This window comes from Merops nubicus, unplaced genomic scaffold (assembly GCF_000691845.1).
Source record: "Merops nubicus isolate BGI_N331 unplaced genomic scaffold, ASM69184v1 scaffold11220, whole genome shotgun sequence".
Taxonomy (NCBI): domain Eukaryota; kingdom Metazoa; phylum Chordata; class Aves; order Coraciiformes; family Meropidae; genus Merops; species Merops nubicus.
This window is the reverse complement of record NW_008583574.1, coordinates 57,514-75,329: the sequence shown is the minus strand read 5'-3', so window position 1 is coordinate 75,329 and position 17,816 is coordinate 57,514. Positions and strand designations below refer to the sequence as shown.

Sequence of the window (17,816 nt, the reverse complement as noted above, 5' to 3'; positions counted from 1 at the left end):
TTCAAGGAACTTTGCTAGGAAGGCATTAAATAACAAGCCCGTAAACACATCTGATTATATAAACTGTAACATGCACTACTGTATAAATGCAGTTCAAGCAGTTAAAAGAAGCAGGCCTGAACCACTGTTTGGAACTGAAATGACTTTAGGTACCCACATCCCATGCAGGGCATGGATCTACAAAGAGAGTATTTATTACATTAAGCCCCATACAGTCCTACACAGACACTTTGTAACTATTGTTTCCTAGGCATAGTAACCAATTACACTGGTATTAATGAATGCAAAATAGTAACACTGAAAAGTTTTCTGCTCAGCTACCCACTTCATCCCAATTTTGGTATTTTATGAAGACCTGAGGGATAAAACTTTCAGGAAGGAAAAAAAAAATCTCAAAACCATATGGAAGTTTAAAATTCATTCATCTGAATTGAGGAATTTAACAGACAAGATGATTTAAAATAGTTAGTAGCTTTCATCAGTATTGTAAATCTCTAAATGAAGGTGGCTACACTTGTCCTCTCTTACAAAATGATGATTGTATCTTTCTGTAAAAAGTTTTTACACTCCCAAAATTTCAGAAAGTGATTGATTTTTTTTTTTTTCATTTTGTCACATTAAACACAAAGAACAGATACAATTGTTCCCAAAGATTTGACAAAATATCATGAACACAGGCTTGGGGGGCTTCCTATTTTACTTTGGGAGGCTTTTTGATTAAACCAATAATCTTTTTAATAGATAAAGGTATGTACTCACAAGTTTCCAGTACTTCTGTAACACTCCGGTGAATTAATTTTTAATTCAATCAATGCATCAATTTAACAGAATCCAAAAATGTACAGATCATGTCTCTAGTCTTGCAAGTACAAGACATCCATGGAATAAAAAAATAAAGAGGCGAGAGAAAGCCAGTTTTTCTCTGCTGACTCTGGCATAGAAAAACATCCTCTTGATTTGGATAACAAAGGCCAGGACCACATGGTCTCGCTGGAGGCATCTGCTTGGAGATGCACTAGGACAGAAACAAAGCTGCGCAGAACAACCAGCACATGCTGACTGCCACAAACAGCAGGACTGCTGCTTGGGGCTAGCAGGAGGTGGCCACATCTCTGCAGCTCACAGCATTTCCTTTAGAAATGCCTCTTTGGCAATTCCACTTAGCAAATGTATTTCTATACTTGATGCCTGTTTGGTATTGTATTAATAACAATGTTGGTTTAATGCATTCTTTTTAATTAAATCCACGATGTACTTTAACCAAAACAACATGGATGAAACATTTTTATCAAGTGAAGAAACAAAATACCACAATAAACAGAAACTTGGACACAAACCCAAGGTGACAATTTATTTTTTATTCTCTTTGTACTACTAGAGTCCAGTTTGAACAATTCTTCCTCAAAAACATGCAGATTTCACTAGACAGTACGAGTATTTGCTACAAAAACATTCAGGTACATTACTTAGATGGCAAATATCTTCAAATACTGCACTTCAGAAATAAAGAAGCTGGCATACCGCTCTGACAAAATTCCAAAAAGAAGGCATTATTTTTGAAATGGCAAACACTGCTTATTTGTCTTGCCCGAACCAAACAATAAACACCGTACCAAGGAAAGATCACGCATATCAACAGACACTGCCAAAGTTCAGATGGAATATTCATACTTCATCCTTACAATATTTTAATGTAGCTCAGGTGGTTGCATCTCTTGAGGCCTGTGACTGTAAAATTATGCACCTATAATAAATAATGGATCCACTGAATCAATGACAAGGTATTACCTTATAAATAACTGCCAATTCCAATGACACATCCAGACAATGTTCCTAAGATACCTTATAATCTCTCTACCCAAATTACACAAAGTCAACAGCAATTACTGAACATACAGAGAGTAAAAGTGAGACCCGAACAAGTACCTTAACACTCAAATTCAACATACGTAATAAATGTTGCACACATTAATCTACTAATTAACAGGAAGTTTTATAAGGATGTCACAGGTTATGATACTTCATCTTCTGGCATCTCTTACTTACATCAAATGGCAAAGATGCATGGTCTTAACTTCACTGGCAAGTATGCAGACTTAACTGGAATGTTTAGAAGGGATAAGTAATACATAACCCAACAGAAAAGTAAAATCACATCGTAATTCTCATAATTAAATCATACTTACTTCAGTAACTAATCTGCCCCTGACCAAACCTTTGCAGTGTCTTAACAAATAACTAGTTTTCCATGCTGATAAGTACTGCTTTTATATGTGGGGAAGGTCTGATGTAATTTGTTTCTTGTAAAAATTACTTCTTCTCTCCAAGAAAACGACTGAAAATAATCTAGACCTTCTATTAGAATATTGAAAGCTTAAACTACAGAGCTTAATGTAACTGCACACTGACAAAGAGTTCCAAGCAGGCTACAATTCATGGGCATAATCCGTTTTAACCTGGCTGCTTTTTACAGGATACTCTCTCGTTCTTCTCCAAAACCAGCCCCTTCTGAGGCCGTGACCGTGTGCAGCTCTGAGGCATCTTTTGAGAGCCTGGTGTAACTCGACCGCTGGCTCCGCTTGTGAGTGGTGCTCTTCAGGTTCTCATTCTGCACCGCAGCTGAACTGGAACCTGAGCCAGGGTGCAGGATAATTTGAGAGGAATCTCTGATACCTTGTATTTCTTCAAAATTCTGATTAGCCCGATTGTTTGGAGCACTGTTATTATTTAAGGTCACCGTACTAGGGGTTCTATTTAAATTATAGACTTTCTGGCAAGCTGGCCAGTTCTCTTCTGGGCTACTTGCTATCAAGCTGCTTTCAGAAGGGCTTTTCTTATCTTCTGAGCAAATAGACATGCGAACCACAGTTGGATCTTGAAGGCCACTAAGGCTGTGTGGAATTCCTCTCTTTCCACTGTGACTGTCATCTTCAAGCTCAATGAGATTTGCCTTTTCAAGCTGTGAATCATCCGCTCCTTCATTATGGAGGGAATGATTTGGAGAACTTTCGTTGGATCTTACACCAGAGTCAGATGAATCTTTTTTATCCAAAAGGGCATCTGTCAAATACTCCTTTGCTTTGATGAAGGTTCTAATAGGTTCAGATCCATGTTCCGGAGATTTTGGTTGCTTCTCTATTTTGCCATCTGTTTTCTTATCTTTACCTTCCTTAAGAAGTGGAGTATTGTCTGATTCCTCAGTTCCTGACTCATCTTCATCACTTGGAAGTTTCTGATACCGCAGAGTAACTCCCTTAAGCTTTAAATCTGCAGCCTGGAAAATACTTGTTCTTTCTGAGGACTTCTTTCCTGGAAGAAGCTTGGAACCAGACTGATCAGATTTTTCATCTTCTTCAGTAATAGGATCCAAAGGAGATGCATCGCTAGTAGAAACACCTGAAGTACTGTAATCAACAACGTCGTTCCTCTTCAGCAAGAATGATTTTCTTCCATCATCTTGTTTCTGTTCACCATCTTTTCCTTTCTCCTGTTCTGCACTGGAATGCAAGGAACCCCCTGATGTACTCTGCCCCATATAGAAAGCACTCGAGCTATGAGGGGATGACCTACCACTTACTGTAGTAGAACTGGCACCTCCTTCTAACTGTGACATTTGAGCAATGTACTCTCTATATGCATCTCTGTATTCTGCCTGTACCTTGTCAGTAAGCTTTGATATTTCAATACTAGAATCTTGAGAGTTAAGACTTGAAAGACTTGGAGTTCTACGAGTTTGTGACTGGAAAAAAAAAGAAGAAAAGAGAGAGGTAACAGTTATTTAAATGAGTATTTACTTTTCCTGACCTTTTAAAATTAAATAACTCAAAGCATCAAGTATGTGTTTAAATGATTTTTTTGTTGTTGTTGTGAATAGCCTATGTAAGCAAAATTATCAATGCTATAATTAAAATATGCTTACTATAATCATGTATATGCAGTCACACACACATTCACTAAACTTATGAAGTATTCTTATTGTTGGTCCCCATAATGGAAGATTTCCATAAAAGAATCATTTTATCCAGTGCTTTTGAGGCTAACCCTTTTGAGTATATGATTATAACAATTGAATCTGTATGTCAAGATGGGCTATTCTAACACATTCTTGTACATGTACAAAATTAGTATTTTATATTAGAAAGACAGCAAGAGTTGATCTAAATGCTGAATATCTGTCAATAAGATTTTAGAAGACCCTATCCTACATAATTCAATATAGCCTGGCAAAATTACATTTTTTATAGCTAACTTTGGCAAGATCAGTTCTCTGTCACATTCCTCTTTGCTCCCAAATCTGCTCTCTTCTAGTGTGCACAAGGAGAGCTCCACAGGCATAGGGGGCCAGGCCATCTGTTAAATGCTAGAAGCAAGGTCTGGTGCAGAGCTGAACACAGCAAAGGAGTGGGCTGTGGCTGAACACACGCCACGCGTGTAACGGGCTGCTCACTGCCTTCAGGTAAAAGATGGACAGTGCCCAGTGCACTGGAGCTGAGGCACTGACTTAAGCAGTCAATTGAGGTATTATATGTTTTATTTGGAGTGAAACTGAAGATGAACCATGTAGCAAAAACCTACTTTCTACTAGTAAAACACTGTTAAAAAACCCTAACAAGTTAAACGTGAGCAGGTAAATTAACATGTGGATCCAAACACTATGAATGAATTTAAGAATAGAATTGCTTAATCATACAGATACACCCTCCTAGTCCATCCTTCTCTTGCTCACCCTCTATTTTTCTTTTCTCCCTTCTTCCTATCTGTTTCCTACTCTTATATGCATCCTTCTTATCTTTCTTGTTCTTGTTCATCGTCTTTTCCTTTGTCTTGTTCTGCACTGGGATGTGATGCAAGCGAACACGTTTCTTTCCTTCTCAGATGATGCTCATAATCACCCTCAACAAGCAATGTTTTGTTACTTAACATTGTCCAGCAGGTTCCATTCTCTCTGTATTACTAAACAAGTATTACTGACAGCTTTTCATAAGATAAATAACATTGTATATACACTAGAATATTGTAAAGCTAAGCAGGATTAACTAAAGGAAAGTTGTGTTTAAACTTATAACTGCCGTGGCACCTAAGCAATTCAATGCCCAAAGAAAAATGCAAGAATCTCAGGAATATTAACACTTAATTATTTATGCATATTTACTACTATATATCCATACTCACACCAGCTAGATTCCTCACCGAAAAGAGAACTATTTCATTGTGCATTTCCAGGAGTACTCCTCCTTTTGGCAAAAGCAGCAATATACTTTTTTAATCAGTACTGACTTTAAAAATCCCAATAGGCAAATTCTAATGTTTTCTCAAGAACAAACCATCTTTCTCATTCTTTTGATTTCACTTCAGATAACTATATGAACATCAGAAGCACTATTTGTTTAAACTTGAATTTTGAAGAGTTTTATAAAAAGATTTTCTTATACTTCTTTCTGTACTTCTGACACAAAACCAACGCGACAAATGTGAATCATGCCACTCTGGTTTGGAAAAAACATTGAAACAGGCAGTAAGGGTGATCAGGATCCTACAAACACACACAAGTGTGCAGGCATATACTCAGAGCTATCTGGGATAGAAATCTATCTGTGGGACATATATCCCAAACCTCTTTTCAGTGACAATTTTTAATATAAAAAATATCACCTACAGCTAGTAACTGGGAGTGTCTTGCTATTTTGCTGCATCTTCAAGATTTTCTAATTCAGACTTCCAAACCAGAGATTAAAAAGTTGCTAAATTTTGGGGGGGGAGGTCTTTTTTTCTTTATTTTTTTTTGTGGTTTGTGTGTGTGCTTGTTTGTTTTGTTGCTGTTGTTGTTAGTTCAAATTCTAATCACTATTTAGGTATCAATAGATTTACCTCATTTCTTAAAAAGGACAAAATAAAAATCACACACTTGGGTGATTTCATATAATACAAAAGAAAATTGATCATAACCTATGGCAAAAACTGTAGTTCTAGAAGGATGTGACCTCTGTGAGTCTGTCAATAGATTATGCATTGTCAGGACAAGGTTCTGATGCCATGGGACATGGTAGCTGTTAAAAAAAACCTAATAAAAGTAATCTGTAATCCTCTGAACAGCCTAACACCTAGCTAGCACATAGCTAAAATATTTCATACACAATGTCTCACTACTACAATAAACAGAAATCTTGCAGGATGCCACCCTAAGCAAGATGAGAAAAGCATGATAGCTTTGATTTTTTTCCTCTTAAAGAATGATAACTCGAACAGCAGAATAGTTTTCAGATGACAAAGACTTTGACTCAGAGAATGTAGTTAGAGGTTACATCTCTGCAAAACTGGTCTTGGCCAAGACTGAAAACTGGAAGTACTTGAATTGTCACAGCATACTTATTTCTTGACCTCTCTGTATCAAAGACTGGAAAACACCCTTTACCATACACATAAGCAAGCAGAATACATTTGTCCATTAAATACCTGCCAACTTAAGTTACTGTGGTGTGGATGAGCTTCATCAAGACCAATTGTGTTGAGTTCCTCAAAGCTGAAGTTAAGTGTGTAGGGTGCTTGACCAGAAAGACCTGTAAGCTCAGTGTGAGGCAACTCAGTGTTATGCCCAGGACGACGAGTAAGTTCACCATGAGGAGCTGCAGTGGTAACATGCTCAGTTGTTCCACGAGGATCTTCCTGAACAGCCTGATTTTCTGAATTTCTCATTTCAAGTATCTTAACACACAAAAACAGACAGTATAAATGTAATTATATAAATAGAAGAAGTTCTTAAAAATGTTAAAGAACTCTGGTAAAAAAAGGGAAAAGGAATTCACAACTGCAAAAGTGTATTTGCATATGTGGTTGTCACCATGGAAAAGTATGAAGAAAAATCTTTTCAAGAGCTAGTGCACTCATGGTCTTCAAATCGTATTCTAATATTTAAGATTTTTTTTTTGTATTTACAAATTATCCTCATTGCTGCTCAGACCCTTAGAAGAACTCATGCCACAGAACACTTACCAATTCTGGTAAAACTAGGGAAGTGATAAATTACAAATTTAAAAGCAAAACCAAACACTTCTGTTCTGTAGCTTAATCAACCTGAATCTAACAATAAATCTCATCTTGTAATCCTCAGTGTTTTTAGGTCTGATTTAACAGTTGAGAGACATATTGTTATTTTCAGAAAGCTGGCATTATACTAAAAATACTTAAGAGAAAACACAGTTCTCAGTGATGCATAAAACTCACTGTAAAACTGCCATTTACTCTCGAACTGGGAGGAAAAAAAATGGTGGAAATTAGATATCTATATATATATCTATATAGGTACATATATATATGCTTCAATAATAGTATGCAATGCAGCACTCTTGAATTATACAATTATGTGTCAATAGAATATTGTACATTTACCTCACTGGCTTGATTTTTAGCTTAAATTTCTTTTAAAATTATGCTTTTGCAATTATGCTTATGCAAATGCATCTCTAACAGCCTGGTTGCCCACTTCCTCTCACTAATATACTTTGAACTCCCTGACTAGCTTTTAACAGAAGGACAGAGGCTTCAGAAAGAACTAAGTTTTAACGATTTCATTAAAATAGGCTAATTTACAAAGGGAAAAGCCCATACAGGAAAAACATTTTACAAAAAGAGAATGCAAAACTTCAGAGTTCACAATCAATTAAAATGCAAATCCACAGACAGTTCTTCATTAAAGTGCTCCACACAAAAAGACAAAGTAATAAAATAATAAATGCATGCATGCTTTAAGATTATATTTATCACATGAAAGATGATGATAACAAGAAAGGAACAGGAAAGAAAAAAATGATAAGGTTCATAATGAAAAAGACTAATTTATGATGACCTGAATACTGAAGATAAAGTCTTACCATGCTCCTGAACAGGTGCCAGTCACCAAAATTCATATTCATTTCTTTTTTCAGTTCATCAATGTTGCACTGAGCTAAGACACGACCATTTATATTTGCCTAAAACAATAAAACTAAATAATGTCAATGACTGATACAAGATTTATGGTGTGGCAGTAAAAGACTAAACAGGTCATTAAAATTGGATATATTGATGGGGACTACTGGTGAAATTCCCCAACATCACTCTTAAGTCCAATCCTATATAATATACATGTGTTTTTAAAAAAGAGCATTTAGTCGTGATTGCTGATGGACAAGTAGAACCTGTGTATCTTGAAAAAAAAGGAAAATATTAAAACTATCAAAAGTGTGCCTATGAAAGGCAGTATGATTGTGTTCTATAAACAGGCATAAGGAAATAAAACATCAGTGTGATAGAACATTTCACAGACAATAAACCACATTCATCTGCCTAGATTTCTCATAGTCTGAACACAAAGGGACTGCAGATGCCCAAGTATCTGAAGGTAATCAGGCAGTTAAGTCCCAGGCATTATCTGACCCCCGGCTTGAGGCATCTAAGATCAAGTACTACCCTCCACCAAGTTCCCTCCCTCCATAAATACAGACTTAATTCCTGCCATCATCACACATACCCCGGGACAGAAGACTAGACTTCTTTCTAATTTTCATCATCATTCAGAGACCCAAACCAGAAGTGCCTAAAAACCATCTACATTCCCAGAAGATGATTCCTTATGTCAGGCATGTTTGTATAGCACTAAACTGCCAACAGCACCAAGTACAACACAGACCCATTTTCATGACGTAATGGTGAGACATGTTCATCTTTACACCATGAATCAGTGGATGGACAGAATGCAAAACAAAAACTATGTGGTAGGAGAGTAACCACAAAACGGAACTGAGTGCTCTGCTCAGGCTGAGGGATCTCATTGGGTTTGTTCTCATATCCCAGCAGAGGTCTTAATCAAAGCAGGAAAAAGACAAGGCTGAGCCATTTTCTTTCTTGCTTTTTACAGGGTATCACTTCTAGTAAGGAATGCAAGAATATAAATAAGAGGAATCTCATTAAGATAATGGATGAGCACATCCTTTTAGGATTCTAGACCAACTGAAGCAACTGGAATTCTTCGCAGCTACACTTAATGAGCTGCAATCTGACATCCAACTTCTTGCCCTAAACAGCATCACTGAAGCTTTCTATGATAAACCTGTCTCCTAATCCCTGAATCAAATCCTCCCTGTATTTTTTAAGATATGACAGGTACCAGGACAAAGACAGCTCAGCAAAAACATTCACAAATGACAACCTCTCTATTTTTCCCTTCTGTCTTTGTAAAAGGCACACACAGAAAGGTGAAAATAGTAATAAAGGCAAAAATGACTCTGTGCTAATGTCTCAGAGAAAAAAGCAGTAACACAAAAATGTACAGTGGCCTTTTTTCTGAAGCAGATAGGTATGGAATGTGATCAGAGAGAAATGGAACCATCTTCACCGACCATTTATAACAGATGTGCCAATTTCTCAGGGAGAGGGGAAAAAAACGATGTTGCTACCTGGATACAGAACACATTTGCAACCCTATTTATTTACACATGGCAATTTTGAAAATGTTTTTCTTGCTTCTTTTCTCAAAATAACCTGTCTCATCAGCATTTATATTTCTGAGTCTGTTTCTCCCTTTTGGAGAGAGCATTTTCTCTGAAAAATACATGCTTACATTAAAATGTCCTCCAAACCTAGCACACATAGAAGTTAGGATGTTGTTTTGACAGTTGATGCGTTTCATTAAACATTTTCAAGAAACGAGGCAACTAAATACTTCCTTTTCCTTGTGTGTCCCCATGTTTAGGTACTAACGACATTAGTGAAATTCAGGTGATACCTTTCTTATTGTCGCAGAGTACTGAGGTAGCATGTTCTGGTCCAGACCATCTATCTGCTTTAGCTTCTCACACACAGCTTCCACACTCATTGTGCTCAGAGACGCATGTGATGCTCCTGCAGCTGATCCCGTGCCTGCTCCTGCTCCCTGTAAGAAGTGAGAAAATGGGCATGTAAGATTGATTCAAACACCCAGTATGCCCAGAATTTCACAATCCACACTAACACAAATCAAGCTGTGTTCAACTACATATTGAAATTAAGATATGAGAAAAAGAATGCACAGGCATTTTTAATTACTATCAGAATAACCATCTGTTAGGAAACACTTATTATAGGTATTTCAAGGAGAAAAAATGCAGCATCTGGAATCTTGCCTATGTGAGAAAATAACTCTCTTAAATAATATTATTTAAAAAAAAAAAAGACATAAAAATCAGACATATTAAGTAAGGCATACTCAATTTCGAATGTACCTTTACTCAGCATTTCCCCCTGATGTTAGTACTTAGGTGTTTGGTTTTTTGCTTCGGTCTTTTTTTGTGTGTGTGTGTTTTGTTTTTGGGTTGGTTTATTTTTGGGGGGGAGGTGTTTGGTTTTTTTCTTTAAATAACGAGACACAAGTTAGATTTTCCTGACTTAAAACCTTCCAGTTTAGTATCAAAGATGACCTAAAACATAACTTCTAAATTACTTGGATTCATTGGGTAATTTTAGCAACACCTGTCAATTTTCCAGAGGTTCCTTCAGCTCCATTTATGCAAGATCAGCCAAGGGGCTGTGCACAACAGTACAGAAACACAGGGCAGCATTGCCACTGCCTTCCAAGATGCTATGAAGGATGCAAATATCTCTAATTTTGGCAAGATTTATGTAGAAATTATTCACAACTCATATCTGTAACATACAAGTTGTTCTGTTAATGCTGCCAGCTTCTGGAATTTCAAAGTAAGTGTGGAAAATCAGAACAGATGCATTTGCAGGTATACTAAGAGAGTATGTTCATAAAACCCCTCACATTCTTCCTGGCTTGGGGACCTGTGCATTAAGCAGGAGCAAAGTGCAAAGCCCTGACCAGTTACTCAAGTGATTTCCAGTTCTTAGAAGCAAAACCAAAACCAGTTCTATCAGCTATGAAATTCTTGTATGTTTTCCTCCTAAGAAGGAGGTTGCACCCTACTCTTTCGGAACACGAAGTTTTGGGTTCAGCACTGCAGACCATGTACATAAGACCATGTACATGTGTATTCAAAAGAGCTTCTAAAGCTTCAGAACTCATCACCAAATGCATAAACCTGGGGATGTAGAGGAGCCTTTTTACTATGCAGCATTCATTTCATCAAGTTTGACTATACTCCTCAAATCACAAAGGCTTTTTTTATAGTCACAATACATCTTTTTCCTATTTTTATTGAACTACTTCAAAGTTATTTGATATTCCAGAATTAATACAAATGGATAGGTCCAAATATATTGCTTATGAAAACCAAGGACTATCCCAAAGAATGGTATTATCACTATCCAAATTATTTAAAACAGGATATCTAAGAAGAATTTATTCAACTATTAATTCCAATGCAACAAGCCAAAACCCCATTATCTCCTAACATTTAATCTCAGTTACTGGAGATACCTGATCTGGGGAAGCAGGCGTGCTCCACACTTAAGCTGCTCTGAGTTTCAAAGTTTAGATGCTATTACATGTAATTCCCAGAAAGTTCTCTGCCAGATGTGCTTTAAATGGATTTAGAACTGGCAAACTTCTAAACTCAAGAGGACTACAGAAGGCTGTGGGGAATCTAAAGCCATGTAGTTTGCACACCTGCCTCAAAACAGAGATGAGGCAACAATCTTTGTTCCTTTGACCATTTATATTTTTTATGTGATGTCAACTGGACACTAAACAAATTAAAGATACACTCCATTACCTGGGTAGGTAGTCTACCTAAATTTTTGCATAAAAATCAAGCATTATTATTCCACTACAGCCTAGGCACCTAACTTGAGGGTTTGCTATTCCTTCTGAGAACAAGAATGAACTATCAAATTCTGCAATATCTCCCTAAATAGGTGCCGACAGTACCTAGTTATCATATTAGGCATATAAAGGAGAAAATTTAGGTCTTAATCTAGTCTGATTTTTAGCACAGCTAAAATCTTTATCATAAGCCAAGCATCAAACTGATGAAGATGACAGGAAGAAGTTTCATCTATATTTATCATATACTTCTATGTACATCTTTCTCCTCTTCAAGGAATAATTTTGAGTTTTCCTTCAGAACACCACTTTTGTCTATTATTTTCCCATGAACACACTACTTACTGTTGTATGAATTAGATCATACATCAATAAAAGTATTGTTAATTCAAATCTTAATTATCTTTTTAAAGAAAGGTCATTAATTAAAAAAGTGCTATAGCCAAAAATTACATTGTTGCACTACTAAAATGAATGATCCCTAAGCAATGTGTGTAAGCAATTGCCTTTGTTCTCTGAATCTATTAATACATTATCTATCATATATCTAAAAATAAATGTAGAGAAGTTTTAAACACTTCTAACTTAACACTTCTCCTACAGATTAAAATATTTTTTAACAACCAAGAACAAGTTATTCTTTCTGCATGCATTAATAGTTTAGAAAGTATTCTTTCTGTGTATAAAAAAATATGGAAAAGCTCTAAAATATTTAGACTGTTTTTGTTAAAGTGTGAATTGTTTGAAATAAACATACATTAATCCAAATCATTGTCTATAAAAAGCACTCTCTAAAGACTAAGTAATGTAATAGCTCTAGGGATACTGTCATCATGTAAGTGAATTAAAACTGTACTTAAACTGACACATTTTTCAGCCTTAGTGGTTTTGTTAGAGATGCTTAGAGTACATTAGTCTGAAAAGTATTTGCCATGCAAAAGCTAAAAGCAGCTTGTCAAAACAAACCTCAAGGCTAGTAATGAGCATTAGTTTACAGGCAGCCCAGCATGAAGCGCCAGTATGATAGCTTCTGAAATGACTGAAATAAGTGAATGATAATTCACAGAAAGTGGCTGTACCTGTCTGTTTAACCCACACTTACACGGCTTTGAGAAAAGGACAAAATAGAATGAAAAGAAACAACAGCTTAAAGCGACATCAGAAAGGTTGAACATACACATGGCATGCTTTGAAGTCAACAGAGGAAATCAGTGTTAGGGCAGAAACAGGGTATTTTCATAACGCGATGAAACTTTTAAAATAGTCCTTCAGAATACACATTTAGTATATGACATACAGATAGTATTTTACTATAAGCAGACCACTCCATTTTGCACCTGTAAAAGTGACGCTTGTTGTATTTTGTTTGCAAAGAAGTTTTATGTTATATTTCTGAGGGAAAATCCTGCTTTTAATCACTCTCCTGACATTTCAAGATCCCATTATACCACCAATGTAGCACTTTGAAACCTTGTATCTAAGCACACACACCCCACTACCCCAAAAAAGCAAACCACACCACCCACAGAAGTGAAAAGGTTCTTCTTTTAGCAACAGATATTTAAAGCACAAAAATGCTACATAAGAGCACCCCGGAAAGCTACTGAAGAAAACTCCAACACCACACAATTTCACTCATGCTCAAACTTTTGAAAAGCACTTCCAGTTCCTTAAAGAACACTGTGTTTATCTACTCTACATGCTCTAGGCTGTGTTAGGTGTCATTCAAAGCACACATACTACACTGTAAGGTATTACATATTCAATGCAGTATGAAAAATGTATTTAAACAAAATAACCGTATTGTGACAAACTGCATCCTAACAAGTTGCAATTAACAACACAAACTAAAGCACACACGTTTAGGACAGATAACCACTGCTAATGCCAGTTTGATTTCTAACATAATAGGAGATACTACGAACAGATATTGGTATCACTACAATCCAGTGATAAACTCCTCAGAGGAGTACTCTAGAAGATTTTGCAGTTCTTGTCAGAAATAACCACTTGTATAGTAAAGCCAGCAGAAATGAATGTTTGCCTCCATCACAGAAGTGCAAAGGTTCACATCGTAAAGTCAACCTGTTTTCATTAGTGATTTCAGTCAATACCCTAAAATTTGCAATGCACCTTCATGCTGATACAACTACATAGATGGTGTTGGCAAATTTACCAGTCTGACACATGTTTTGAGCCATTCAGTCAAAACTCTAAGCTACAGCCTGAGATGGACAAGTTTTATCAATAGCAACAGAATCCAAACATAGAAGGTGGCAGAAGTCAATTTGCTGACATGGGATGACTGCTCTCAAAATACTTCTGATTTCCACAAAGCTAACCAGGACTTACACTGATTTTACAAAACTAATGAGTAGGATCTGAAATTTCAGAACTTGGCCAACTCTAGTGTCAGACTGACAACAATGGCAGGACCCTAGCTAGATCACATCACATCCACAAGACAGCTTTGCCAGCTCAGGCACTGAGCAGCAGTGGTGATCTGTGTAAAAAACATTGATACTTCTGAAGAAACTGGATTTTGCCCTCTAAGATTTCAAACATTTAAAAGAATTGTTATTCTCTATTAACACAGATGTAGAATTGTAACATTTCTGGCTCCTTGCCAGAATTGCATGAAAGACAATAGTGATTCTACATGCTCCTCTTGTTTTCAGTCATCAAACTGGTTACACGTCTTTGGTGTTCATTAACTAGCTTGTACAGCTTCTCAGTTTATTTCATTACTTTGCATGCACCAATCCGTTTGGTCAGTAAAAGCTGTATCATTTATATAGTCACAATGACCCATCAATTAAGAGCTACATAAACAGCTGGACGCAATGACTGCACCCATTACCTCTGGACAACTGCTTTACGTAAACCAAGTATAGTACTGTTTCCTTTAAAAGAAATTTCAATAAAGTCTGCAAAAGAAGTGTTTTTAGAATAGATGAAACCCTGATGAGGTATTCTGTCAGGTCCACGCTCCTCTTTACAGAGAGGGTGGTCAAACACTGGAACAGGTTTCCTAGAAAGGTGATTGATGCTCCACACCTGTCAGTGTTTAGGAGGCATTTGGACAATGCCCTTAACAACAGGCTTTAACTTTTAGTCAGCCCTGAATTGCTCAGGGGCAGTTGGACTAGATGACTGTTGTAGGTCCCTTCCAGTTGAGACAATCTATTCTACCCTACACTAACATCACACCCCGATTGACAACATTCTTGCGAACTACCCAGGAGTTTTTTAAAAATTCAAAATTCTAGATTTACACTGTAGGTTAAATATTGCTAGGTGTTAGTAAAGTGTACAATCTGATGTGCTGCACTACATGGATTCACAGTAGTGTAAATTAAACTCAAAAATAGATCAACACAATCCTCCATTATAGTTATTTCGAACAAAGTGTCTTTTTAATTTTCTAAGCCCTGTATCTTCTTATCTACAGCCAATAGATGATGTAACTCAGAGGAGTCTTTTTAAACTACTGCTTCAAAGTGCAGCCTGTGTGTGCTTAAGATACACATGCAGAGAAGCAAGCAGAAGAATAACCAGGTCCAGATCTGCTGCTGGAACTCATTCCATGAGACTAAATCCTACTTTTCCAGTCCTATGTCCCTTCTCACACTCACATATACACACACACTTCAGCCATCACTGTACTAATTTCTCAAAAGTCCTTACTTTTTCTCCTTGCACTGACAAGCTGCAAAGGACTGGGGAGAGAATGGGATACTGAGATAAGGAATCACACACAAGGAAGGCATCAGCATCTCCAGAAGTACGCTACCAGAAAAACTTACCCCAAGGTCATCCCTTCCTACAAGGTAGCTAATGACCTGGAAGAGAAAACTTTAGGGTACATTTTCCATTGTGTGGTCCATACATGGGTGTTCAGTGAAGGTTATGTGCAGTTAAATACAGTTCTGGAATTTGAGTGGTTTTTTTTCATTGCACAACAATGGAAAGACATGTTTGCAATAACTTACTAGAAGAAAGAATAAACAAGCTCAAACTGTAATTGTTGTAAGTACTACTGGCAGAAAGTATTAAAAAAATGATGGCAATCATATTAAATTCTTTGCTTTGGTAATAAATTATGATTTTCCATTGATTGCCACAGTTAAGAGATACAACAGATACCCATAAAGAAGACATCTCTGTGTGAATACTTGGGATAAAACAGCAAGAAGTCATGGACCCGGTAGATGTTAGCATTCTGACTCAAGGATGAGCTTGTGATCAGCAGGTTTGGTTTGGTTTTGTTTTTTCAAAATTTCTACCAAGAGTTGCTTTATACTGTATTAACTGCAATAGCTTTATGTCACCAACTAAACAAGTATGGACCAGGTGAGAGAGCTGACAAAAGCAGAAAAAACACAGTTACTTCATTCAAAAATCTAAGCACTGAATGACCAGCTGTCATTCTTCACTTTGTTGATCTATCACAACACTTTTTGGACTGAAAGCTCACCACAGCTACTGAGAAAGGCAAGGGGAAAACTAAAAGGGAAAAATACAATACATCTCATAAGTGAAATATTAGCTCTGAAATTCATTCACGAACTACATTAGTTTTCAGCTACTCTATTTGCCCACCAAAGCCACTGATGCAGTGTTAGTGAACTGCAGTTATGATTAATGCAGACTCATTACTGCTGAAAAAGCAATGAGATGCTAAAATTTCCACACCACATGACTACTCATTTACCATTGAGGGGTCTGTGGGTGAAGGAAGCCCCTCATCAGCATCCTCCTTGATAACATCCTAACAACAACAAAATATTATGGTTTGGGTAAAATGATCAAGGGCTCAACAAAAATTATGAAGTAAACAGTGAATGAGAACGTTCTCTTAAAAATACATAATTCAACAGAAACACACTTGTTTTCCTTAAGTGGTTAGAGATTTTACCACCTTTTAAGCTTTGCTCATTGTATCGATATCCTAGAAATAAACTGATTGACAAGTGAAGCTTTTACTTTTTTAGCTTTCCTTGGTTGTTAACTCCATTTGAACAGCCATCTGTCAGTAAAATAAATACTGTTAAATAGGAATTTTATTATTCTATAGGAAGCTAGAAAAGTCTGCTCATTCTTCCTTTTCATTGGGTAAATAAAGTTGAATTATATGTACTTACAAAACGAAACTACAACTGATGCATAATTAACATAAAATGTATTTTGCTTTACATAAGTATTTTAAACATTCCTTTTAACTGTTTACTTCAGCCTTCCAACTTCCAGCATTCTCTACAATATTAAAAGATATCATGTTATCTTCCAAAATTGGAATAGAAATTGACAAGTAGCATTTTTTCTCTTACAATACACTGCATCAATTTCTTTACTATAGTACAGCTGGCATTTTAAGTAAAATATTTTCCTCCCAATATGACAGCTCATACTCCTCTAATCTTGATACCTGGATGTTAGAATTGCTTTTGCTCTCCAAGTTAAAACAAAATACATTTTTTATTACATGTTAGCAACACCTTTGCCTCAAAGTATTTCTAAAATGGAGTTTGTACTTGTCTAACAGCGTATCACCATTAATAACTTTTAGTTCCATTATTCACTATATTTATTGTCTAGGTTAGTATTTGAATTATCCTTCAAAATACTTACTAGGCCATTGTTCTGATCTCTGGACAAACTTGTTTTTAGTGGTGGACGTGAGATGAGATGAGAACTGCCAGGGTAATACCTTGGCATGTAAAGATATGGGGCAAAGAATGGCTATGGAAAAAAAAAATGTAACAAAAAAGGGACAAACAATTACACAAATCAAAATGTAATAATAAAATAAAACTTATTTCAACAAAACACATCCTTTAGTTGAGTTTAATAAAGCAAAATATAGTAATTACTAATAGCTTTTTTTACTTTTTGCATTGAACAGAATTCAATCAAAAGCTCTGGAGTGAGTTCTTCAAAATCCCCCAGTGCCAACGAGTGCTCTCACATGGTATTCTGCAGGAACGGAGTTGGAGTGATTTTGGTAGCTACACTCTAACATCTGTTCTGCGTTTGAGAAAAGGATCATTTAAGGATACTTCTGATAATTTCACACTGT

General features: G+C 36.3%; 1 protein-coding gene across 1 annotated transcript in view; it reads right to left on the bottom strand.

The window, feature by feature from the left end:
- Window positions 1-2,093: 2,093 nt before the first annotated feature.
- KIDINS220 (kinase D-interacting substrate, 220kDa) overlaps window positions 2,094-17,816 on the bottom strand; it is a 66,609-nt gene continuing 50,886 nt past the window's right edge. Inside the window, exons 24-29 of the mRNA XM_008941357.1 lie at window positions 17,369-17,479; window positions 16,452-16,508; window positions 9,761-9,907; window positions 7,869-7,967; window positions 6,454-6,702; window positions 2,094-3,739 (exon numbers count right to left, since the gene is read on the bottom strand). Of these exons, the coding sequence (XP_008939605.1) occupies window positions 2,468-3,739; window positions 6,454-6,702; window positions 7,869-7,967; window positions 9,761-9,907; window positions 16,452-16,508; window positions 17,369-17,479 (1,935 nt within the window). The 3' untranslated portion in view covers window positions 2,094-2,467. The remainder of the gene's footprint in view (window positions 3,740-6,453; window positions 6,703-7,868; window positions 7,968-9,760; window positions 9,908-16,451; window positions 16,509-17,368; window positions 17,480-17,816) is intronic.